Source organism: Zootoca vivipara, chromosome 14 (assembly GCF_965207765.1).
Source record: "Zootoca vivipara chromosome 14, rZooViv2.hap1.1, whole genome shotgun sequence".
NCBI classification, from domain to species: domain Eukaryota; kingdom Metazoa; phylum Chordata; class Lepidosauria; order Squamata; family Lacertidae; genus Zootoca; species Zootoca vivipara.
The window spans coordinates 39,512,055-39,537,694 of NC_142597.1; the positions used below are offsets into that span (position 1 = coordinate 39,512,055).

At 46.3% G+C, this 25,640-nt stretch overlaps 1 protein-coding gene across 6 annotated transcripts in view; it reads left to right on the forward strand.

Moving 5' to 3' along the window:
- The window catches only part of SYNRG (synergin gamma), a 60,554-nt gene that overhangs the window by 22,265 nt on the left and 12,649 nt on the right, over positions 1–25,640 (forward strand). For all 6 annotated transcript variants that reach the window (XM_035140248.3, XM_060268333.2, XM_060268334.2 and 3 more), the window contains 5 exons: positions 1,869–1,931; positions 9,740–10,648; positions 21,118–21,714; positions 22,629–22,792; positions 24,419–24,472. In XM_035140248.3, the coding sequence (XP_034996139.3) occupies positions 1,869–1,931; positions 9,740–10,648; positions 21,118–21,714; positions 22,629–22,792; positions 24,419–24,472 (1,787 nt within the window). The remainder of the gene's footprint in view (positions 1–1,868; positions 1,932–9,739; positions 10,649–21,117; positions 21,715–22,628; positions 22,793–24,418; positions 24,473–25,640) is intronic.

The window sequence follows — 25,640 nt, forward strand, 5'->3', positions numbered from 1 at the left end:
AAAAACGTAGCCCCTTGCCCAGGGAAGGAGGGGTGAGTGGAGATGTACATCAGGAACAAAAGGGGAAGAAAGGGTGACAAAGGGTGACCCTCCAGATGTTGCTGTGACTAAAGCTCTCATTATCCCTTGACAATTGGCCATACTGGCTGGGGCTGATGGGAGTTCAGCAATATCTGGAGGGTGCCATGTTGGGTACCTTCCCCGAAGTACTGGGAATATTGGGGAGGGTTGTCTTCTTCGGTCCAGTATACCTGAAGGAGCGTCCACCCCCATCGTTCTGCCCGGACACTGAGGTCCAGCACCGAGGGCCTTCTGGCAGTTCCCTCGTTGCGAGAAGCCAAGTTGCAGGGAACCAGGCAGAGGGCCTTCTCGGTAGTGGCACCCTACCATCAGATGTCAAAGAGAAAAACAGCTACCAGATTTTTAGAAGACATCTGAAGGCAGCCCTGTTTAGGGAGGCTTTTAATGTTTAATAGATTACTGTATTTTATTTTTCTGTTGGATGCCGCCCAGAGTGGCTGGGGAAACCCAGCCAGATTGGCGGGGTATAAATAATAAATGATTATTATTTTATTATTGGGGTTTGCTGCGCTTGAGGCAGCCACCTTCCCTGACCTCATGGGTGGGCTGGTCCTGCCTTTCCCCATTTACCAGGTTCGCCTTTCCTTCCTCATGCACCAGATCCAAGCGTGAAGCTGTCATGTGTGAGGCTAATATGGAGAGAGTGAGATCCATGTAGGCCACCTTGAGCTCCTTGGAGGATATACGAATAACCTTGGTGTAAATCTGCATCCAGTGTGATGTCGTGGTCAAAGTGCTGGGCTAGGACCCAGCAGACGAGGGTTCAGATTCTCCCACTGGGTGACCTTTGGGCCTCTCAGCCTAACCTACCCCACAGGGTGTTTGTGAGGATGAAATGTGGGGAGGGGAGAGCTTTGTACACCACCCTAAGCTCCTTGGAGGAAAGGTAGGCTATAATTGTAATAAATAATAATAAAACACTAAGCTAAAGCCCTTGCCCTTGAAATCCTTGATTTCTATGTGCAAGGATTATTGATTGTTGTACAGGGGACACCCGTTTGCAGAAAACCTGCACTTGCCGATTGCGATGCACACATGTAAATGTAGACACAGTGACTAAAACTGAAATAAAAATGCCATATCTTATCCGGGTACTAACTGTTGATGGGCAATTTTAAGGCCCCCTCCTGCTCTTCCTCTTTAGAGTTCTTTAAACTGGAATGGACAGCCCTTTGGAGAGAGGATGGCTCTAAACAACACTGGGAATAAGCCACAACTGAGCACAGTGGGACTCAATTACTTAGGGAGCTGCCTTACATTGAGTCAGAACATTGGCCCGTCTAGCTCAGTATTGTCTGCCCTGGCTGGCAGCAGCTCTCCAGAGTTTCTGACCTGGGTCTTTCCCGGCCTTACCTGGAGAGGCTGAGCATGGAACAGAAGAGCTTTTTTTGCATGCAAAGCAGATGCTCTGCCATTGAAATAGGACCCTTCCCCTGAGATTCCTGAGCAGCATAATTCCTGCTCCCAACTGCTACTACAAAATGTCTAGGCTGCAAGGTAGGATTGGGAAACCAAGGGGGGAGCGGGAGGGAAAGTATCACCAGGAAAATTAAAGGAGAAAGCAACTGATTTTTTCTCAAGAAGTGCCCAAGAACACATCTCAGAAAGAATTCTTTCTTTAGCGGCTGATCTAAAGACAGTCATGGGAACACTTTACATAACATGCTAATTTTTAACTTGTGGTGTGTGTGTGCGTGCGTGCGTGTCTTTTATTTCAGCCTTAATTTAACTATATTGTGACTGAATTTTTCTTTTTTAAAAAATAATAATAATTATACCCACAATAGATTATGGAGACAAGTACAGTGCTTTTCGAGTGCTGGAGCAGCAGCCTGAGAGTAAGCCCTTAGGTAAGTGTGCCAGATTTGCAAACCTTGATATCTTTGCCTTGTTGACTCTGTGCTTCTTTTTTAGGTTGTAGGTTTGGCAAAAATCTTACCAACACCAATCTCGGGGGAGTAATACTGTAGACCAGGCATCCCCAAACTTCGGCCCTCCAGATGTTTTGGACTACAATTCCCATATTCCCCGACCATTGGTCCTGTTAACTAGGGATTATGGGAGTTGTAGGCCAAAACATCTGGAGGGCCATAGTTTGGTGATGCCTGCTGCAGACATTTATTTAAACCAGGGTTTCCCAAAGTGGTGAATATTCCCTCCCTCTTCCCCCCCCCGGGTCTCTCTCTCTCTCTCTCTCTCTCTCTCTCTCTCTCTCTCTCTCTCTCTCACACACACACACACACACACACACACACACACACACAGCCAATGGGACCTAGAGGTGCAGAGTTTCACTTTTTAAACTTTTTTTTACAGTGTCTCAATTCTAACACCCCTCTTTCACTCACCCACAAAGATGCAAAGGCATAAAAGGAAGCTGCCTTTAATATTCCTTGACTTTGTCTCATTTACATTCCTAAGAAGTTGGGTTGGGGTCAGTGGCAAGCTCATCAAGGGGGTCAGTGGACTCAGAGGTTGGGGGCCACCCTACTTTAAATAATGAAAGCAACCTTGGTGCTGCCTCAGTTGTTGGACTGCAACCTCCATCAATCCCAGCTCTTAGGAAGCGAGTGTAGGTTCTGGCTTAAATGCCTGCTAATATGCAGCTGCTTTTCAAAGCTAGGCTTTTCTTTCTCAGCTCTTTCAGGCTGTGGGAAAATGCTGCAATGAGCCTTCTTCCTCCTCAGTTTATTGCCATTTTATATAACTGCAAAAAAGTACAACTTTCTCATAGCTGTTTCCAGGAAAGCTCATTTACATAAGGTCCCCAAGGGCGGCGTAGTTACATTTTCTGGGGAAGATGCAGTTTCCTGGATCAAAATGGACTAGAGTCCTGTTTTTTAAAAGCACCTTTTTCAAAAGACTGGCAAATATGCTATGGCTAATGAACTCAGTGGGCTACAGGCTGCTTCATCAGATGCTGTGTACATTTCAATAATCTGAGGCCAGGGGAAATGCATTATGAGTCTCAGTTTCTCAATAACTGGACTGTAGCGCAAGCTTTCCATCATCTCAGGGTAAAACAAGTGAAAATTGGAGGCTTGGATTGACATTAACAGTTTTAAAGCTAAGCAGGACTTCGGCCTTCTCAGCGCTGAGACCAGAGACTTCCTAGGGAGCCTCTCCCTGAAGGAAGTACAGAATATTTTATCTGTGAAGCTGCCTGGCATATCACTCAAAAGGTCGACAGTTGCGAAAATACCTTTATTAAGGTCAGCAGCAAAAAACTCACAAAATCGTGGCAAGCTTTTGAGATCTCCAGCACCCTTAATCAGCTTGGAGTGTTGCACCAAGCAAGGGGTTGGCTCGGCATGAGAAAAGTCTGAGCCCGTCCAGTATTTCAGAGAAAGAGAAGTTGGTTTTGAATTGCCCTCTTGTCCCTTTTAACCCTTTCACCAGCTTACATTTCTAACGGAAAAGCTTGCAGCCCACCAGTAAGTTGAGTTTTGCTGTACCTTGCCTCGGTTTGGGTTGACGTCAGTTTCACAAAGGTGCTTTGCTCCCCGTCTGGGAAAGCTGGATTTTGCACCACCTGAAAGAACTATGTCCATGTAACAGGAGTTCTGTTTGATGTGACCTCAGTATCTTTTTTCCTCAGTAGCGGGTGGTGGGGCAGCATTGCTCACCTCCAAACACCCATGTTACTGTTGCATCCTGGGAGGTGCAAGGTTGGTGTGGGGTCAGTGTACCAGTTGGAGTTCTGGATTGGCTCTGCTGGAGTGTTTGCACTGCAGCAACCTCGCTACTCCCTTGCCCCTCCTCTCCATCCTTGCATGCAGCAGAGTCACAGGCAACTGGAAGTCAGGTGACTGTTGCTTCCCCATCTTGCCGACCTTTGCCACAGCTTAAATTGGCCGGAAGCATTGATTTGCTCTTTCTGTTAACTTACGGCAGCATTTGTGAAACTGACTTAACTGGGTTTTCTGTTTTCGTGGTGATGGTGATTTGAAATATGAAAAAGCAAAACCTCTCTGTGTGTGAGTAGATCTAGATAGAAGTTTGCATTGCATTACCTTTTAAGTAATGTAGACGTATTTTAACAGCAGCTTCTGTGTAAACATGTCCTGCTGGTGAATGGGTTAATCAAAATTACGCGAATTAAATGGGACCACTATGTGGTCTGGCTCTGTGTAAGGCAGCTCTAGTGTCTGAAGAGAGGGGCTGTAGCTCAGTGTCTAGAGCCCCTGCCCTGCATGCAGAAGGTGCCAAGTTCAATTCCCTGGATCTCCAAATATAGCTGGGAATATCCTCTGCCTGAAACCCAGGAGAACCACTGCCAGTCCGTGTAAGCACTACTGAGACAGATGTGGCTATGGTCTGATCCAGTATAAGGCAGCTTCCTACATTCCTAAGCATCCTGTTCTAAGGTAACAACATGTACACAGGTGATAACTGGAGAAAGTTGAAGTAGAGCAGGGATTTCCAGCATCATGCTCCCAGGCTGCCTGGTGTACCCAAGCATGACCTAGAAGGCATGTGAAAAAGGCTTCAGAAAATATCCCTACAAGAATCCAGACTGCACAAGAGACTGTTTGCTCTTCTTGCTCAGTTCTTGTTCACACAAGTTCGGCCTTTCTGACTTTGAACATGCCCATTCAGACACGCTCACATTTCTTTCTTTTTTTTTTAAACATACTTTTTATTAATTTTACAAACTGCAAAAAAGAAAACGGTACATACATAAACACCTTTTCCACCTCCTTCCCACCCACCCACATGGATCCTCCCCTGCCACAGAAGTATCTCATGTAGGTGAACAGTCAGAGATGGTCCATTTTATGCTTGGATTTCTGTCCTCCTCCCCCTCCCCTGACCCCAAAGCCCCCCCCTGCCACCAGGGAGCTCCAGCAAACCAGGGCAGTACGCAGGAGGACATCCATCCAACCATCTATTGTCATACCAAAAAAAGAAAAAAATTGAAATAGGAAAAAAGAGAAAAAAGAAAGAGCAAAAAAAGAGAAAAAGGACAGTACAAAACAGAAATTTTTTTTTCTTACATTCATAATTGTAAAACCATATTTTGTGGGCTTCCCCTCCCCCCCCTTCCCCGGTTTTCATCCCTTTTTTATCATCTTTAACAGTTTCTTACTTTATAAAAATACACCTTTATATCTTATACAACTTATAAATCAATTATTATCATTTTCACCTAATGTTCAAATCACTGAAAAATCAAACTCCCATTTTATCTTCCCGTGCCTAATTTTTACTCCCTCTATAAGCCTCCATATTTTCACATTTTTCCAAAATCCATTCACTTTTAAAACTATAACTATTCTCAATTTAACCTTACATCCCCGATTACCGGCTCCACCCCCCCAATCCAGCAAATTCCATAATCAGCAGACCAGTTATAAACCTGTTAATCCATCCTTATAATCACAACATCACTTTCCCTTCACCCCACCCCCTGTTTACAGTCTTTTGCCATCCAGGCCACCATACAAGACCCCTGAATTTCTTCTCTTCTCTGCATATTTTTTCCTTCTTCCCTGTGGGTGTTCTGGAGTTCCAGTAATACCAATCGTGCCCCCCTCAAATGCAGGGCACTCCATCCAACTTTTTGTAGAGTAAAGTCATCATTTTTTTCATGGTGTGCTTCATTTTGTGTTGAATCATCACAGTCCTCATCTTCATCTTTTTCTTCCAAATCACAGTCACCATCATTGTCATTCTCACATTCATCTTTTTCAGTTTCAAAAGCTTCATCTTCTAGAAAATCATATTCTGCCATCACCATCTGAAATTGTTGCTGTAACTCTTGCCGTTTTGTCTCCTCTTGACATAGTTCTATTCTTGTTTCCCACATTAAGGTCAAAACAGACCGCTGGAACTCAGGGGAACACTTTTTTGTTGACATAGTTCAATCCTGCCAAGGTCAAAACTTGTCACGTGGGGTGGAATATGATCACAGTTTATTTTCTCGACTCCATTTTAACAAGCTGGCTGCATTCTTCAAGTCTTATTGACAATAAAGTTCGAACTCACATTTCACAAACATTTAAACCAAAAAAGAATTTCCACAAAGTTCAGAAATACAGTGAAATAAAAATTGACTTATAAATCCTGATCAACTCACTGGGTTGTCTGGGCTGCCGGCTCCCGAGGAAAAGAAAGGTTTTTCTTAGTCTTTACCTCTTGCTGCAGGGCACTCACAACCACAGTCTCTCTCCCCTTTCACCCTGCATTTAGGGGAGATTCTCTTTGATGCCTTTGAGGGATCCTTTTAAGTTAAGATCTTCTGTTTACGGCTTCGGGTTTCTGTTTACTGTCTCTTATGTTACCGTGGGGGGGGCTTCCTCTTTTCCCCCTCTCTCCCAAATCCAAATTGCCTTAATTTTAATTCCAAACAATCCAAATTACTCACAGTCTATTCATTTGCTAATTATTCTTGGAAGAATTGGCCGCCTCCACTTCCCAGACTCGCAGCTTCGCGCTCTCAGAGCAGCAGTGTCAGCCTGTCCGCTGCGGTTCACCTCCTCGCTCTCGGGGGCTTAAACAAAGCCGATCCGGGGAGGAGAGAGCCTGCTTTTGGCGCCGCCAGGCAAAATCCGTCCCCAAAAAGCTCGATTTGGGGCTTTTAAGGAGGTTTTGCTTCGCTGGAGCAATTCCCTCCACCTCTGAAGCGCCGAGGTCCGCTCCGCTGATCGGACCCCCGTCTGAGCAAAGATGGCGCGGTCAACCGGAAGCCCAGACACGCTCACATTTCTTTGGGTGCCAGGATTGAATGTTCAGCCTCCTCCTGTTAGCATATAAATTGTGGAATGCGCAGCTACACACCTAGCAAGCAGCAGACCCCTCTAGTCCACATCAGATAAGCCGAATCGCTTCCAGCTTATAACTTGGCCCAGTCTCTCCTTGTTGAACCCCCTCTCCACTCCCAAAAAACCCTCTGCTCCTGTGGTTACCGCAACATACATAAACACCGCTGCCTGCTGTCCTTATCTGGAGTGGTATCATCTCCCCCAAACTCAATTTCAGAGATATTTGTGTATCAAGAAACCATCTAATAACTTCCGGAGGGACGAAGATGCTAGTTTTGCTGTAGCAAAACCAGCAATATGTTTTGTAGGACCTCAAGCAAGCCGATTTACTATGTCTTAAGCTTTTTGTAGGTAAGGTGTTTTGTCATCTTCCAACAACTGTCTCCCACTAAGGAACCATCTACTTGCCTTCCTGATTCGTTAACGTGGAGTTGGCTTAAGAAAGGAAGGCTGGCCACCACCAACCTTAGGAACAGGAGACAAGCTGTTTAGAGAAACTGAGTTATTTATTTATTTTTACTATTATTTCCCCAAGAGATAGCATTACATTGCCGACAAAGACAGTACAAAACAGTGACGCCACCCAGATGATAACTTAGAGATGGGCAAGTTTGTCCATGTTTATTTCTCTCAGGTTCTGTTTTTTTCCAATCTTAAGTTCAGCTCTCCACGTTTCTGCATGAGTTTGCACGATGTGTGCTGCGTGTGTTTTCTTTTAAGTCCTCATGACAATTCATTGGAATTTTAGTGCCAATTCTAGTATATAGCTTTGCCTAAAATACACATTTTTGCAAAGCGATCTTCCCACATACGATCCATTTTGTAAATTAATTTTCACCAATGTCAGCATTTTTATATACACACTTTACCCGACCACTCATGCACACGTTACTTGGCTGGGTAAGAGCATTGCAAAATTCAGAGCAGTGCGAATTTTGAAAGTTTACCTGCATTTTGAGTCATGTGTTATTTTGGAGAGTCTAAATGAGGTAGATTTGCCTTTAAGTGAAAACTGAATCGGATTTCTTCCCCACCCCGATAAGAGCTGCCCACCTAACCTGTAAAATCAGGGGCACTCGGGAATGGCATCAGGTGATTGATTGATTGATTGATTGACTGATTGATCGATCAATTTGATTCACTATATAATAAATAAATGAAATGCTTAAATTGAATTTGAAGATTATCTCACTTTGCCACCAGATGGGCTGTTGTTTCTGAATAGCTTAGTACCTTAAGAGCTATGGGTCCACTTCACTGCCGGGGGCGGGGTACATTTCTACCCCAAAGAAAAGCTAATTCTTTGACTTGTATAAATTATGCAAATGAAGGTAATTTGCGTCAGTTCTTACAGCACATAATTACAGTTTTGTAATCTAGACAATCTGTATTCTTCTTTTATCAAGGCTCACTACAATACTGTTGATGGACTAATATAATTAAGCATGTATAATCACAGCTTTTTAGTTATGTAGAAAGCATTTGTGCCCACCTATGAAACAGTGATAGCAGCTGATTCTCTTCCCCACCCCAGACAAATTACCCATGCTTCTAGGAAACCCCTTCTCAATAACCAGACGACCACAGCACAATTTAGCCATATCCCACTGGCTGCATGCCCATGATAAAAAAATCTCTGTTTAATCAATGGAGAGATGCGTAGACTTCAGGAACCTGCACAAAGCTGCTTTGCTCTTCACGTGTAGATCGAAACAAGCCAGGAAGCTGCAGTTGACCATTATTGCCTGTTACATGCGAATGAGGAAACTATGGTTCATGTCTTCCAAACAAGCCAGGATTTGGAAACCAACTATAAGTCACAGCTTCAAATTATGGTGGTTTGGAAGCCATTGACCATGGTTTCCTGGTCTGGATGTAACAGGAAACTATAGTTAACTGGGCCTCGCTGGTTTGTTGGTTCACTCATGTGAAGGGAAGAATGAAGTGGGGGCAAAGCAGCTACACAAAGTGTGTACACACCATGACTTTCTAAACTGAGAGTTGATCGCATGTGAACATGGCCTGCGTGGGACTGTGTTTCTTCTAATTACTTTACATTAGGGGTAGCTAACCTGTGACACACACACCCTCGGATATTTGTTGGAATCCAACTAGCTAGCATGACCAATGGTCAGGGATGACGGGGTTGTAGTTCAGGGCATCATGTGGCCACCCATGCGTACATCACTTCATTGGTATTTGAGACAGTAGTTTGGCTCAAAATTTCTCTTGGGACAGGCTAGTTTTTTTGTTGTCATTGTAACCCCCTCAGCTCCCCCTGCTCCCCTGTGTGCAGGGAATTTCCACTTGGCAGAGAAGTCCTTTTCAGAAATGGGTGGTCCTTTTGGTGTGTTATACAAAACTGGGGAATAAGTATGCCTTGGGGGGGGGGAAACAGCTGTGAAAAATTCTTCCTACTGAAAGGCTGTAATGCCTGAATTAAATGCAGACTGTACCTCTGTTCATAATTCCAGCATATGAAAGAAAGACCCAATATAAATTAAATTATCCCCAATACAGGACATCTCAGAATACTTTAGGAATGAAAATATATGTGAAAAGAAGAAAATGTATTGATCAGAGATGTCCCCTTGGTTTGAATGGTCATCTTCAGCAGAATTTTAAATCTCCCCTGTTGAAATCTATAGGACTTTAAAATGCTTGATCTTGACTGGCTTGTGCTTGCTGCCTGCCTGCCAACACACACACACACACACTATTTGCCTTGAGCTCTTGGGAAGAACTGAGATGGAAAGTGAACAAAGCAAACAAATTACCCGTAAGCCATTTTGAGCATTTGTGCGAATTAATACGTTTATTGCTCAGCTGAGAGAGTCACATATGTCGCTCTCGAGAATCCTACTGATGTTTTCCTCCTTTCCCCTGCTCTTCAGGAGACAGCTTTGCAGAGTTCAAGTCTGCCGGAGCAGATGACGGCTTCACGGATTTCAAAACCGCCGACAGCATCTCGCCACTAGACCCACCGATGAAAGACAAACCTTTCCCCCCTCCTTTCCCTTCTCTACCTTCGCAGTCGAAGCCGCCGCCAGGAAAGCCTTCTCTGAACCTGGCGGACCTGGATCTGTTTTCCTTGGCCCCCGCTGGCGAGAACAGACCTCTTCCCTTTCCACCCGCCTACAACTCCCCCCAGCAGCCGTCTTTCCCTGCACCACCACCTCTGGCTTCTGCTGCTCCTGCAACACCTGGCAACAGCTCAATCCTGCCTGACGACTTTGCCGACTTCAATCTCTTTGCGGGGTTGTCGAATTGTACCTCTGCCGCCACTCAGGATGAATTTGCAGACTTCATGGCTTTCAATAACAGCGCCGGCTCTTCACTCAAGCAAGAGGCCAGCCCCCTTCCTCCCGCTGGCTCCTTGGCCAACACTCTGAAGAGCGGTCAGAGCCCGGCTCCCGCCTCCACCAAATACGACATCTTCAAACAGCTGTCTCTGGATGGCCCCGGCATAGGCTTTGAAGAACTGAAAGACCACACCCCTTCGTCCGTGAAAAGCGAGGACGACTTTGCTGACTTCCACTCGAACAAGTTTTCCTCCAGCTCCGAGAAATCCTTGGTTGACAAACTGGCAGCTTTCAAGCATGCGAAAGAGGACTCTGCTTCGGTCAAGTCTCTAGACCTCCCGTCCATCGGGGGCAGCAGCGTGGGCAAGGAAGACTCTGAAGATGCGCTCTCTGTCCAGTTTGACATGAAGCTGGCGGACGTGGGAGGAGACCTTAAGCATGTCATGTCTGATAGCTCTTTGGATCTGCCAACCGTTAGTGGTCAGCATCCGCCAGCCGCAGGTGAGGAACTAGTTAGATTGCTCTGGTAACGAAAGGCAAGGGAGATGTCTAAAAGTGTTGCTCCCCGAGCTGAATTTCAGTATTATGCGCCGGTCCTCTGAACTTGTGTTCTTTGGCAAGCTGCTAATCTCTTAACCAAGCAGTGTTACACATTTTTCTTTGTTGTCACCCGACGTAATTTTTCAATTTGAATGGTTTGAGGTGGATCCTGTGCCGCGTAGTATTGCCAACGCCCTCTTAGCAGCCCCAGTTCCAAAGGGGGGGGGGAGAGACACACCTCTTGTGTTCATGGCGCCACTCCCTGAGGGTGCCCGAGACAAGACTGCTGCCAACGAGAGGCTGCCTCACTACTCCAGAGGTGTTATCTAACTATTTTGCAAGTTAGCCTTGGGCCCCCTCCCACTGCGCCAAGGGTTGCTCCTCTTTGGAAAGAGACCCGTCTGCTCTTGGAGACCTCATTCATCTCTGAACATCTGTAAGGTTGCAATGTCAGAGTGAATGTGGCACATCTCTCAAGAAGTTTGTTGTGCATCTCCAAGGTCCACTGCAGACGTAATAACCAGCTCCCTCTTGGCAATAAGATGGCGAGTCAGCCTCAAATCCTTCCCCAGTCTCTTATTTTGGGGTGGGGGTGGCGAACTCCCTCTTGCTGCCTTAACCACATTGAAGCGATACCTTAGCACTGATGCTCAAGCTATGTGGCATTTCAGTTCAGCTAGGATTTGATACCCACTTGAAGCAGTGGTTACAAGTCCTGATCGAACGGAAGCGCAGGTTAGCCTTAACCATGGTTAGCAACATTGGTAAGGTACTGCTAAACCATGGCTGCAAGGTGAGGGAGTCGTACCTTTTATTATTATTATTTTACTCAGTTTAAGGCATAACCAGTGTTGGCATCTTCGGGCCCTTTCTCTGTATTGTGAATTTCCGTTCCCAGCCCCTCCACCTGTATTCTGAAATTCTGCCTCATGCAGTCTTTGCACCCTCATAATCTTCGAATAGTATAGCTGCCACGTTGTATTTGCACAAGTTGCCGGGCACGGGCCATCCCTTGGCAGGGGAAGAATAAAAGGCTAATGCAGAACTCTGATCAGTGCTCGGAACAGGGAGGCCTCTTGGGCCAGGATTGCTGCTTTATGTTCTGTTTTTGTACACGAAGGTCTGTACCTGGGTCCAAAGATATCTCTGGCTTTTGTAAGGCCAGAATGCTTCCGCCACAACACATTTTCTTCAGCGCATATCCACGCCACACATTTAAAGCACACCCAACACACATGCAAAGCATATCACCTCCCCAAAGAATTCTGGAACCTGTAGTTTAAGGGCACTAGGAATTGTAGGTCTGTCAGAAGAAAACTACAGTCCCCAGGATACTTTGGGGTGGGGAAGTCATGTCCTTTAAACATGCTTTAAATGCATAGTGTGGATCTGCCCTTAGTCTACAAGGGGAGGTTTCCAGTGGTGTGTATCGGCATCGAAATGTATACATGATCCCCGCATTGTGACTTTGCGGAGCCTAACTGTCTCTGTGCAAATAATTGACTTTTTGTATTAAAAAAGAAGAAGAAGAAGGGGGTGGGGACATGCCACCTTGTGTGGCGAATCTAGATCCGCACATTTCTACCGCTGGTACAGTGGAAGACACTTCCTCATAGAAATTATCCCATAGCTCTGCATTAAGCATCAGGTGACTCTAACTACCTAGCAAAAGTGAATGGTGTGGGCCTCTTCCAACTGAGCTCCATGGTGTTTAGATGGGAAGGGCCCTTTTGACTGGTCCTCCTTGCAAGGTTCTGACTTTGGCTGCCAAATTGTAGTGGGTGCTCATGCGTTTGCAAGCTTTCCAAAAGCCAAGGGGATCTTGTGTTAACCGTTTATGGTAGGAATCCTCCTCCTCCCTTTTTATTCCTTTCCTTTTTAAATTTCCTTTATGAAATTAGAGTGAAAGCATAGAAGTCCAGTTTGGTTGCAGCTTGTTAAAACTTCACACATGTGCCATGTTTTTAGTTTGTGCTTTTTTTTAAGCCTGTAAAAATAAGAGTGGTAAAACAACGAACTAAGCTTTTTGTGGCCTTTAAAAAATAGGAGAGAAATGACAGTATTCTGAAACAAAAACAAAAAAAGTATTATTCAGCATCGGTATTATTTGTGGCAGGAAGGCTATTGCTGCAAGCATCACTTATTTTCACATAAACTACCCCCCCCCCCCCGATATTGGGTAGAGCAGAAATTTACCATATTACAATCATTTTTTAAGTGGTGAAGGCAGGGAGGGACTGTTGGTGGCTTTAGATATGGAGAATTCCTCTAACAGGGTGCAAAATATCAGGAAATAATTCTTCTTGTTGAAGAATGAAAACATTTTTTGTATGTTAAAATGCATGGGTATATGGCCTGTTGGGTTGCTCGGTTCCCTGGCACCTACAAAATGTGTGTTCTTGGAAGTTTTTACTTTGGGTTTTTCCAAAAGCACTTTTTTCCTACTATTTTTCTAATCTTATCATGTCAGTATCTTTATATGTGGCTCGTTTCCCAGAGATGAGTTTGGTGTCCGTAGCAATTCAATGATAGGCACTTGCCATTTGATTTGTGATGAGAGATGGCTCTAGGGTCCAAATGCTGGGTTAAGCAGATCATGTTCTTTGACGCAAAGTGTGTTAAACTTTTTAAGTGTTGATAATCAGGAGGCTGACAGGGTTTTTTTGGTTTGTTTTTGTTTTGTCTTTTCCAAGACTGCAATAGAAGCTTACTTTCTAGTGCCAACTCCAGTGTATTCCTCAATGGGGCCAGTTCAGTCCTAATGCTTCCTATGCCCTAACCCAGGCATCCCCAAACTGCGGCCCTCCAGATGTTTTGGCCTACAACTCCCATGATCCCTAGCTAACAGGACCAGTGGTCAGGGATGATGGGAATTGTAGTCCAAAACACCTGGAGGGCCACAGTTTGGGGATGCCTGCCCTAACCTCAGTCAAGGCTCAGAAATGGATCACAGAGACTCCCTTCTGGCACTTGAGTTCCCACCATTCGTAACTATGGTTCACTGTTACAGCTGCATCAAAGCTAACCATCCTTACTGCCACTTAGAGTTGACGGCTAGCCAGCATCTCAGATCTTGGTTGGGAGTCAACCCTGATTAGCATTTGCCACGGTCAACTCTGTTGCAGCTGTAATATGAGCTGCACAGCCCTTTTGCGCCTTCCTTTATGCAAGTGGAGAGATGAGCTGGGAACCTGCTGGCTTCCCCTTTATTTCCAGACTGAGAAATTATGGTTAATGGATGACACCCGGTGTGGGTTATTTCCAGAGTAAAGCTATTTAAAACCATGTCTGTTTACTTCAGCAGGTCTGACTTGGCTCTTTCTCCCAAAGGCTTCCAGGCAACTTAGGATATGGAGCCTTGATTTGAAATTAGTTTCGGAATCCTGGCTTGTTTGGGAGCCTTTGACCAGAGTTTCCTGGTTTGTGTGTAACAAGAAACTGTGGTTAAGTGCAGCTGAATGGCTTGTATCTTCACTTGAGATAAGGGAGGATTGAAACATGCAAAAGGGCTGCATTCAGCTGTACAGCCAGTGGGTGATCCCTTAAACAGAATAAAACAGCTGCTCTGGCCCAGACACCTATTATTATTATTATTATTATTATTATTATTATTATTATTATTATTATTTGGTCCTTGTCTGAAGTCTCTTAGATCATTCTCTCAATTCTTGTTTGTTAAATCAACTTTGGCGTTTCCATATGCGTGTGTATATATGTTTTGAAGCATTTCAAGCTCTGAATTGATACTGTTCAAGTGTCTATAATAACTTTATTTGAAGTTTACATACTTTAAGAAGACTTTTGATTCCTGTTGGTCTGTAAACTGAAATGTCAGAAAGGGACAGTATCCCTTTTGTATATTTATTCCTTGATTTAGGAGAAATGGCTGGTCAGCCGTTGGGCACTTAACTTTGTGTTGTCTTCAGAAGGGGCTCCTCCACAAGTGAGGTTCCTGTCAAAAAAGTGAGCATGTATGTAGAACTGAACTTATCTGAATGTTTCAGTTTTGGCACAGCAAAGAAAAGGACCGAGGAATTTAGAGGCGATGAGGAGTTATAGTGACAAGAAGGGATGAGTGTTAGGCCAGGTTTTTTTGGGGGGGGGATGTTAGAATCTGTCCCTTTTCAGCCAAATTGCCTTAACTTCTCTAGGTTGGGGTGAAGCAGAGAGACTTGTTTTCCAAATTCTTTCAAGGGGATACTGTCTCTTTAAACTTTGCTATATGATTCCTTGTGCAGAAGGCAGCCAATATGAAAAATGTGGCTAGATTTTGAATGGGAGGGGGGTTTAAACCTCTGACAAACACTGAACTTTCTAAGCCCTTGCTGCATGTTAATTTCAACCAGGCTACTGCTGCTGCTGCTTTCCTTGCCAAATTTTAACCTTTTCCCCCCCTCCAATGCTCTTGTCAATTTGAATTGTTTGGTGTTGGGGTATTTTTCTTTCCCAATCTTTCCCTGTCTTTGAACAATGCAGCCAGTGCAAATACCCTCATCTGCAAATTTAATGGAAGATTGCATAATTTATTGAACTTGCAGGCCGATAGTCCTTCTTCCCTATCCCCACCATGCCTTGGTGATTATTGGGGGTAGGGGAGAGGAATCTTCATAAATTGAAACTGGGCCAGAGATCCCCCACTTTTTGCTGTCAGTTTTCCTCCCCCTCTGATACCTTTATTTGAACTCGACATTTCCTTGTGTGAATGTGCCTTTTCGAATCTGCTTAGATATCTCTCTCTTCTGCAAAAAGACTGACCTGCATGCTTTGATTCTGATGACTGCCCTTTCGAGCTCCTGTATAGAATTCTCTTTTGCGATCTGTAAGTCCTGCTGTGTTAAATAAATATTTATCTTGGCATATTTTGAAAGTCTGAGCATGTGTGGTTTTTCTTCCCCCTCTCCCCCTTTTTTAAAGAGTTCAGAAATGCATCTGGTTGGCATCAGCAAATAAAAAATAAAAAAATTAAGCCCTTAAAAGTTTAAAGCAATCGTATCCCCTTCCACTTAAAACGTCTCTCTCTCCCTTAACATCTTCCAGAGGGGTAGCTGCATTAGTCTGTTGCTGCAAGAGCAACTGAGTTATTACAACGTAAGCTTTTGGGGACTAGACTGCACTTCATGAGATATGTGAAGTGAGTTTATCGGTTTTCTGAGATAGCAATTATTATGTCATTGTTACTGGCCATTAACAGAAGAGGTGTCGATAACACATTGGAAGCCATTTAACATGCACAGTGTGACAAACATGCATTATTTTCATCCAGTCCCCAAGTGATAGCATCAAACCTCTTGACAAATAGTTATGCAGCTGTTTCTCCTCTTTTTAGGGACTGTCAGGGCAGGGAAAGGAGAGGTGGTGGCCCAAGCCAGCCAGTCAAAGCAAGTACACAATGATGAACAACAGCTCTGTTTGTGGCTGAGGGACACGTTGCTCAGGCTCAAGAGCTTGGGCATGGTTTCTAGGGCATTATAGGGCCAAGGATGACAATTCATGAAGGGTGATAGCTGTGTCCTCCCTCCCTTCTTAGACACACAAGCCCTGAATCTCCTGACAGTCATCTTCCTTGGATATCCGCAAGTCCTAGTGTTATGGCCTCGGCCCAGTATACCTAAAGGAGCGTCTCCACCACAAGTGTTCTGCCCGGACACTGAGGTCCAGTGCCGAGGGCCTTCTGGTGGTTCTCTTGCTGCGAGAAGCAAAGCTACAGGGAACCAGGCAGAGGGCCTTCTCAGTAGTGGCACCCACCCTGTGGAACGCCCTCCCATCAGATGTCAAAGAGATAAATAACTACCTGACATTTAGAAGACATCTGAAGGCAGACCTGTTCAGGGAAGTTTTTAATGTGTGACATTTCAATGTATTTTAAGTTTATGTTGGAAGCCGCCCAGAGTGGCTGGGGAACCCCAGCCAGATGGGCGGGGTACAAATAATAAAATTATTATTATTATTATTATTATTATTATTATTATTATTATTATTATTTATTACGAGAGAGGGAGGAAAACTTTTCTCTGTCCACTTTCTCTCTGCCGTGCCTATTTCTACCATGCCACCTCTTGCTTGCCTTTTCTCTAAGCTAAAATACCGCAAACGCTGTAAACAGGAGGAGTTGCTCCAGCCAGCCTTCCTCCACAAAAGTATTGAGTTGCTCAAGCAAGGCATTCTATCCCGCTTGCCTCCCTGTGCCAACTCCATTTTCTCCCTTCCTTTCCAACTGGCATTCTTGTGTTCTTTGGGTTCTGAGCAGGTTTAGTCCTCATTGGTGTATTTTTTGGGGAGGGCTTTTGTGCCCCCTTAGGGTCCGTTCTCGAGATGTTGTCATCCTTCTGCAAACCTCAGAGATCTCCCAAATCATACTTCTCTGTGACCCACTCCAGCTCCCATTCTTCTGGAGCTCCAGTGTTCACTACTAGAGATAACATCCTTCCCCTGCCCCCCAGCCAACTAGAGAGGGGGACCCCATGAAAGTAATAATCTGCAGATGGAGGCTTATTTCCAGACATGGGAGAACATAATAAGGGCTGCCTTACACCTAGTCTAACCGTTGACTCCTCTAGCTTTTAGTATTGTTTACACTGACTCACAGCAGCTTTCCAGATTTTCTGGTAGGGGGCATTCCTAGCCCTACCTGGAGATGCCGAGGCTTGAACCTGGGACCTTGTGCATGCCAGGCAGTAGACACAGCGACTGTGTACACACTGCATGTCCAAAGCACGTGACTTCCCCCAAAGGATCCTGGGAACTGAAGTTCGTTGAGTCGTAGTTCTGCACAAGGTGAACTACAATTCCCATGACCCTTGCAGGGAAAGCCATGTGCTTTGAACATCTAGTATGTGAACACAGTCTGTAAGTAATGGTGAAATGTTACATTCCACATTAAAAGCAAAACAGCCTGCACTGAAGAATGTAAGGTTTGCAGGCAGTTGTGCTTCACTGTTTCTTCTCCTGTCTGTGTTGCCCCATACATCTTGACCTGCTTTAATTCTTAAAATGGAGCTACTGCAGCTGCCCCACATGTTTTAACAGCAGGTTTGCCATGTTAGCAAAGTAACCATGGATTCTTAAATATGCCTGCAGTAGTTAGACAGCTGGGAATCTAAAGCAACCGGTCACAATGGCTTTGTCCTGCCACCGCTGTATGCCCCTGAATGCCAGTTTGCAGGGAACTGCAAGTTGCTGTCGTGCTCAATTCCTGCTTGCAGGCTTCCCGCCAGCATCTAGTTGGCCCATAGCTGCCAAGTCTCCCATTTTCCCCAGGAAACCCCCGTTTTTCCAGCTGTTCCCAGCCAAAAAAACGGATTTTTTTTGTTTTCCCCCGGTTTATTCTGGCGCGGTGGCCATTTTGGAACTGGGTGGAGCATGCTCAGAAGCAACTTTTGATGCTGCTCTGCCCAGTTCCAAAATGGCTGCAGCGCGACTTCTGGTGTGGCAGCCATTTTGGAACTGGGCACAGCAGTATCAAAAGTCACTTCTGAGCGTGCTCCGCCCAGTTCCAAAATGGCCGCCGCGCTACTTCCGGTATGCTACTTCCGGTCCGGTCCCTTATTTTTCAGAGAGGAACTTGGCAGGTATGAGTTGGCCACAATGAGAACAGGAAGCCCTTCGCTTCCTCGTGGGCCCTTAGCCATGATGTCTACATTTTTTATCCAGTTGCCAGGTATCGCAGGTGGGGAGAGTCCTGCCATGCTCAGGTCCTGCTTTGCAGTTTCCCGTTGAGGCATCTGGTTGACTGCTATGAGAGTAGGATGCTGGGCCTCTGATCTGATCCAACAGGTGTGCTCTTATTTCCTTACAGCATTTGCTCCGTTGGCTAGGGTTGGAAAAGACTCTCGTGGATCAGCACCATTTACTTAGCGAGGGGGCAGGTAGGGCATACCATGCATATTTTGTGATCAGGCCTTAAGGCAGCCTGGTGCAGTTTCCAGAGGGTGGAAGATTTGAGAGCGATGATTGGATTATCCACAAGGCCAACTTATCAAAGAACTGAGTGGAGATGAGCTTTGCCCATGCGCGCTCAAGGAATTGTGGGGAGAGCTTGTAAAAGAGCCGCTTAACATTTCATTTAAAGCGGTTTGGTGCCCCCAAAGGAATCCAAGATGGCTAACAATTTAAGAAAAGAACCACGCCTAACAACCCCCGTCTTATTCATCTCACGATATTTATGCACCACTCCATTGTAAGAAAGCTTCAAAGAGGTTCACAAGAATAAAGCAACGGAATTGTTGGTAAAAAAGAGTTGAAAACCATGATTTAAAATCTTCAAAGAATGCTTAATATAAATGATTGAAAGCAGATGAAAACATATGTCGGCACATATCTGGGTAAAGTAAAGGTAAAAGGACCCCTGACCATTAGGTCCAGTCGTGACTGACTCTGGGGTTGCACGCTCATCTCGCCTTATTGGCCGAGGGAGCCGGCGTATAGCTTCCAGGTCATGTGGCCAGCATGACAAAGCCGCTTCTGGCAAACCAGAGCAGCACATGGAAACGCCGTATACCTTCCCGCTATAGCGGTTCCTATTTATCTACTTGCATTTTGATGTGCTTTCGAACTGCTGGGTTGGCAGGAGCTGGGACCAAGCAACGGGAGCTCACCCCGTCACAGGGATTCGAACCACCGACCTTCTGATCAGCAAGCCCTAGGCTCAGTGGTTTAGCCCACAGCGCCACCTGCCTAAACACAAACATTTTCAGCAAGAGTACTGGAAAGAGTACAGCAAGGTGGCCTTCCTGATATCAATAGGCAGGGGAGCTTCAAAGTGAGGGTGCTGCCACACTAACAGGCAGCCTTTCAACAAGGGCGATGACCAGCCCATTTAAAGCCACCAGGTTTTTGCTGGCCTCCTGAAACGGTAAAGTGGCCTTAGCCAACCTGGGTCCTTCCAGATGTTTTGGACTACGGCTGCCTAGGAATGGTGGGAGCTGTAGTCCAAAACATCCAGGTCAGGGAAGGTTGCAGTATAGAGATGGCCTGGTGAACCTCAGTTGGCAGAACATTCCACAGGGTAGGTCCCGCTACGGAGACGAACCGTGGTTTGTGCCAGCTTCAGCCGCACACTAACCAGGTGAGTGTTGATGCCTTTGGGGATGTGTTCCAGGGTATGTGGGTAGAAGCCTTCTTCCCACCCATCGCCCACTCCAGTTTTCTAAAGCAGGAAAAGCTCCTGTGAGCGATGCTCGTGTTCAGCCCGTTGCCAGAAATCCAGAATGAAACTTGTTTTAATGCAACATGAGCCTGCCAAGAGGTAGCAATTGCTTTATAGGGGAGAAGAGACTATCAATGGCGTCTAGTCCTGATGGCTGTAGGCTGCTTCTAGTATCAGAGGAAGTTTGTTTTAAAAGAAAACCCACACCTTGCATTTTGGCATCCGCAGGGTTGGGTTGCGGCTTTTCAGTAATGAGTCAAACATGCAAAGCAGAGGTGAGGAACATGTGGCCCTCAAGATATTGCTTGAGGCCCTCAAGATATTGCTGCGCTCAGCATCCCTGGTCTGCTCACCAGGTTGACTTGGAGTCCAGCAACATCTGGGGGGTCACACGTTCCCCCATCCTCACTATAAACCTCTGCCCAGTCTTGTCTACTCTGACGGGCAGTGGGCCTCCAAAGTCTTGGGGCAGAGAAGGGTCCTTCCCAGGCTCTCCTACCTTGGGATGGGGAAGCTGTGGTCCTGCAGATGCTGCTGGACCCCCAGCTCCCATCAACCCAGACTGGTTGGTCATGCTGTGGAAGGGCTGGTGTTCATTGGAACTGGTGGGGCACACAGCAGGGAGCCCCAAATAGGTGGAGCCAGAGCCAGTGGGAGACAGGGCTAACTAATTCCAGTTTTGCCTCCACCCTCCTCCTCCCTGCTGAGTTGTACAAGGGTGGGCACTGAGGCTAAAGAGGAGGAATCTAATGGGCGCTGCGGCACCGTGAACCAGCTGTATTTAAGAAGGAAGGCAGGTGAGGCCTGGCTGGAGGCAGACTAAGCTACGTGGGGCAATGCCCCATTTGCCTTAATGTACCAGCCTTCGGTGGAGTCAAACAACAAATGGAAGGCCACAGTGTCTCTCATTCCTGAAGCAAAATAAGAACAGCTAGTGCTGTGTTGAAACACAGTGGTTAGAAAATGTCTTAGCTGCCTGCTGAAAGGCAAGGAAAGATGGAGTTGGGCCATCTTCCCTTGTTCTGTAGCTGTGGATTTACAAGAACAACAACAATCTTTGAGCCCTGATCTTTGAGCTCAGACACTGTACTTATGACAGCAGAGGATCATAGAGCAGGTTTCAGAGGTCAGTAGGTACAGATGGGAGCTTCCAGTTTTCTGGTGTTCTCCAAAATGGCACCATCTTTGGATTTGACTTGTGTCACTGTTTGCTGAAGACACTGGTCACTAGTGCTCTAATGGTTGGGTCTTCTCCTCCTCTTGTTCTCTGTCTCTCCCTTTCTAGATCTCGATGACTTGAAAGGGACCACCTTTGGAAGCTTCAGCAACAGCTCCACTCTGAGTGGCTTCCCAAGCTATGATTGGTCTGACAAAGACGACGCCTACCAAAACAGGAAGTCCCTCCCCTTTCTCCCCTTCCCTCCAGGAAGTGGCTCCTCCTCGGCCACCTCCATCCTCCAGAAGAAAGAGACTCTGTTTGGCAGCTCGGAGAACATCACCTTGACCACTGTTTCCAAAGTCACTACCTTTGCAAGTGAGGATACTCTCCAGGATGTGAAGTTCCCGCCTTTTCCTAACTTCAAAGAACCCGACCCTCAGTCTGCAGACCAGAGTGACGATGACGTTGAAGGCTTTGGGGAGTTTGCAAGGCCTTTGGCAGAGACATCTGGAAGCCCAGCTGTAGGCATGCCCCAAGAGGCTGACTCTGCTGGCCTCTCCGTAGAAGCAGCCAAAGAAGGCACAGACGACTTTGGAGAGTTTCAGAGCGAGAAGCCCAAAATCAGCAAATTTGACTTCTTACTGGCAACTTCCCAAGGGAAGATGAAATCGAGTGAAGAAATGATCAAGAGTGAGCTTGCAACGTTCGACCTCTCTGTTCAAGGTGAGTGTCTACATTGGCTTCCAGTTGTTCTGGACTACAGCTCTCATCAGCCCCAGCCAGGGAAGAGACCTCGCTCCTTTGCTAGGATGCAGAACATCCTGGAGAAGCAAGATGCAGAACTACATAAGCCTTTGTTCTGATTCAGCAGAGCTGCTTTTTAGGAAAGGCTTTGTAAGCTACATCTGGCCTCTGATCTACCCTAGCCTGCATAGTATTAAGCACATCTTTACCAATTTAGGACAAGTAACTTGCTGTTATTTTTAATTGAAGTTTTGATTTTCAAGAAGCTGAGTTCTGCCTCACAGTGCAACATTCATATTGACCTGGTTTGCATGGAACACTAAGCCATGGTTCATTTAACAAACCACAACTCAATCATGAGTTGTCCCACAGATGACCCAACAAACATATAACACCAAGCCATAGTTAAAACAAACCCAAATTTGTAACACGGCAGCAAACCATGGCTTCAGATCATGATTTTTTTTGGGCAGTAAACAAACCATAGTAAAGCCACTGGACAGGGTTCTCACATAATGCTAAGCCATGGTTTAATAAAACATAGTTTAGCAAACTATTGGTTAGTGTTACGTGTGAACGAGGCCAAGGTTGTCTCCTCCTCCTCCTCTTCTTCTTTTTCATAGAATAATAAAATTGTAAAGTTGGAAGGATCATCTAGTCCAACCCCCTGTAATGCAGGAATCTCAGCTAAATCATACATGACAGATAGCCAGTTAACCTCTGCTTAAAAGCCTCCAAGGAAGGAGAGTCCACCACCTCTTGTGGGAGTCTGTTCCACTGTCGGACAGCTCTTACTGTCAAAAAGTTCTTTTTGAGGATATTATTCTTAACACTCTGTTCAGAACTGGGGCATACACACAACCCTGACTTTCATGTGTTGTGTTTCTTTCCAGGATCTCACAAGCGGAGCCTGAGTTTGGGCGACAGAGAGATCAGCCGCTCCTCACCTTTGCCACCTCCGGAGCAGCCGTTTAGAGATCGGTCAAATACCCTCAGTGAGAAGCCAGCCCTGCCCGTCATCCGAGACAAGTACAAAGATCTCACAGGGGAAGTGGAGGTAAGGAGAGATTTGATGGGAGGAAGTATGGCTCGTCACAAGAGGAATTCCGGGAGGCCTGTCCTCACTTCAGAGCTGAACATATGTGTAGGACTCACACAATAGAATTTCCTGGACATTACCACTAGAGATTGCAGGTGTGGTACATTCTCAGACATTATAAAGAAAATGTCTTGTGGGAAAAGAAGTTAATTGCATTCTCCTCTTCCTGACATGCTAGTTTTCTGTACAGTGGAACCTCTACTTACGAATTTAATCCGTTCCGGATGCACATTCGCATGTAGAAATATTTGTAAGTCAAAACACGGTTTCCCATACGAATGCATTGGGAACGGATTAATTCGTTCCGGAGCCTCACCTCCCTAGCTGCCCTGCGCTCACCCCCACCGGTGGATCGAGCCCTCGCCGCTGCTGCGAGGCTGGCCTTCTGCCGGCCTCGCGGGATCGGGCCCTTTCCGGCCGCCGCGACGAGGCCGGCCTTCTGCCAGCCTCGCGGGATCGGGGCCTCGCCACTGCCGCCGCTGCAGCGAGGCTGGCCTTCTGCTGGCCTCGCAGGATCGGGGCTTCACCGCTGCCGCGAGGCCGGCCTTCTGCCAGCCTCGCGGGATTGGGCGCTTGCCGCCGCCACGAGGCTGCCTCTCCTGCCCTTGGCTTCTCCGCTCGGAGCGCAGCCGGAGCCGCCATGCGGAGGAAGCGCCCTCCGCCCCTCAACGCCTCCCCAGCCCAGGCGCCCACGTGGTACTGCTGGCCCCGCCGGGAGAGGCTCCGCATCGCCGCCCACACTGTGTCCGCGCGAGCCCAAGTCCCACACGGCCGGCCGCGGGTGCCCTGGCTCGGCCTCCGTCGTAACCAGGACTGCAACTCCCATCACCCCACGGGGCAGTCCATTCGTAAGTAGAGCTGCCACTGTACTAAGGGAGTTGTGTTTTAATAAGAGAGGGATCATATTAGAGTTGAGATTTCCCCTTCTTGCTGGGCAAAGTGGTAGAATACCAGAAAGGACTATGCCACTTGATATTGCTGAACGCACAGAATCATAGAATTCTAGAGTTGGAAGGTACCCCCTGAGAGCTCTCTAGACCAGCCCCCTGCAATGTTCTTTGGTGGTGGTGTTCAGGCGGTGCTGCTTTGGAACTTTTGGTCCCTGCCATCCTGGCATGCAGGATGTATTTCGCCTAGGTTAGAAATATAGGAAAATAGGAAACTGCCTTATGCTGAGTCAGACCATTGGGTCCTTCTAGCTCAGTGCTGTCTGCACTGACTGGCAGCGGCTTTCCAGGGTTTCAGGCAGGGGACCTTCCCATCCCTACCTGGAGATGCCGAGGATTGAACCTATGACCTTCTGCATGCAAAGCAAAGGCTGTACCACTGAGCCACGGCCCTTCCCCAAAGGATACTCTTCCCATCTTTCTATATCCTCCAACCAGTGTGGGCTTGGGTATATTACATTGATGGACTACTTCCCAATCTCCACATGAAAACCACCTGCATCTTTCTGGGAGCTTTCCTTGCTTTTTGCTATCTCTCTGTAGCAGGGGATGGGAATCACTTATAAGGCAGTCATTACTAGTTCTGGTTTATTTATTTTTGAAACCTGTGAAATTCTGCTTCTTCTTTCCCACCTAGGAAAGTGAGAGATATGCCTATGAATGGCAGAGGTGTTTAGAAAGTGCCCTCCAGGTAAGTATGCCAAAATAACGTCCTTCTCCTTTGTATACCTCATGTGGGATGGTCACAGGTTTTGATACTGTGTGTATATGCCAGCTCCTATGCATAAATGCACAGATAGAAAAGCGTTACTATCATTTAATTAGAAATACAGTGCAGGGGTACCTCAGAAGTCAAACAGAATCCATTCCGGAAGTACGTTTGACTTCCAAAATGTTCGGGAACCAAGGTGTGGTTTCTGATTGGCTGCAGGAAGCTCCTGCAGCCAATCAGAAGCCGCAGAAGCTGCAACGGATGTTCGGGTTCCAAAGAACGTCTGCAAACCGGAACAATCACTTCTGGGTTTGCGACGTTCGGGAGCCAAAATGTTCAACTGGCAAGGTGTTTGACTTCCAAGGTACGACTGTACATCTCACTGCAGTGGGAAACCGCCGTCTGCTGGGGTGGAGAGGAATAATTTATGTGTGAAATTGGATGGAGGATTAAATCTATAGATTAAAATTTAAATCTCCTATCCCACATGTGTGAGAGAAATGCAAAAATAAGCAGGCTTTCTAGCAGAGGAAAAACACTTGGACATTTTGCAGCTTTCTGAAGCTTAGGAATAAAGCAGTTATACCTTTTTATCCCTTTTTATTTGTGGTCTTCTGACCTCCTTCCCTTTCGCCCCCATTGCAGAGAATGAACCACCTGTCTTTTAGTAAGATAAACAAAAAGGTTTACTTACATTTCAATGCAGGCAGAAAAATTGGTGGTCTCAAAATAGGGTACCTGTGTCTGGAACCCCCACAGACACATTTGCTTGTCTTGGAAGCAAGGTGAATGGAGAAAGTCTCCTCAGAGGTGGAAGGAATTGTAAGGGGTTATCTCCATTGTTACAGAATTCCTGCTCAGAGGAGGCAACGGAAGTGGCCACACACAGAGGGTTCTCTCTAGGAAGTTTAAGGACTCTCTGTGTACTAACCCTGTGCTCGTCTAACAAAACATGCATTTGTGATTGGACTGCAAACCTCTGGGTGGGGCCAGAGGCAACAGTGGGCAGAGCAACAAATGCAAATTTTTGCCTTTGTACAGTAGGCTACTTTCTACACCCATTCCACACACACCTCTTTCCTTCACCAACCAGACAAGTAAGAGGCATTGTCAGAGTTCAGGGACGCACTCCAGCCAGGCAAAACCA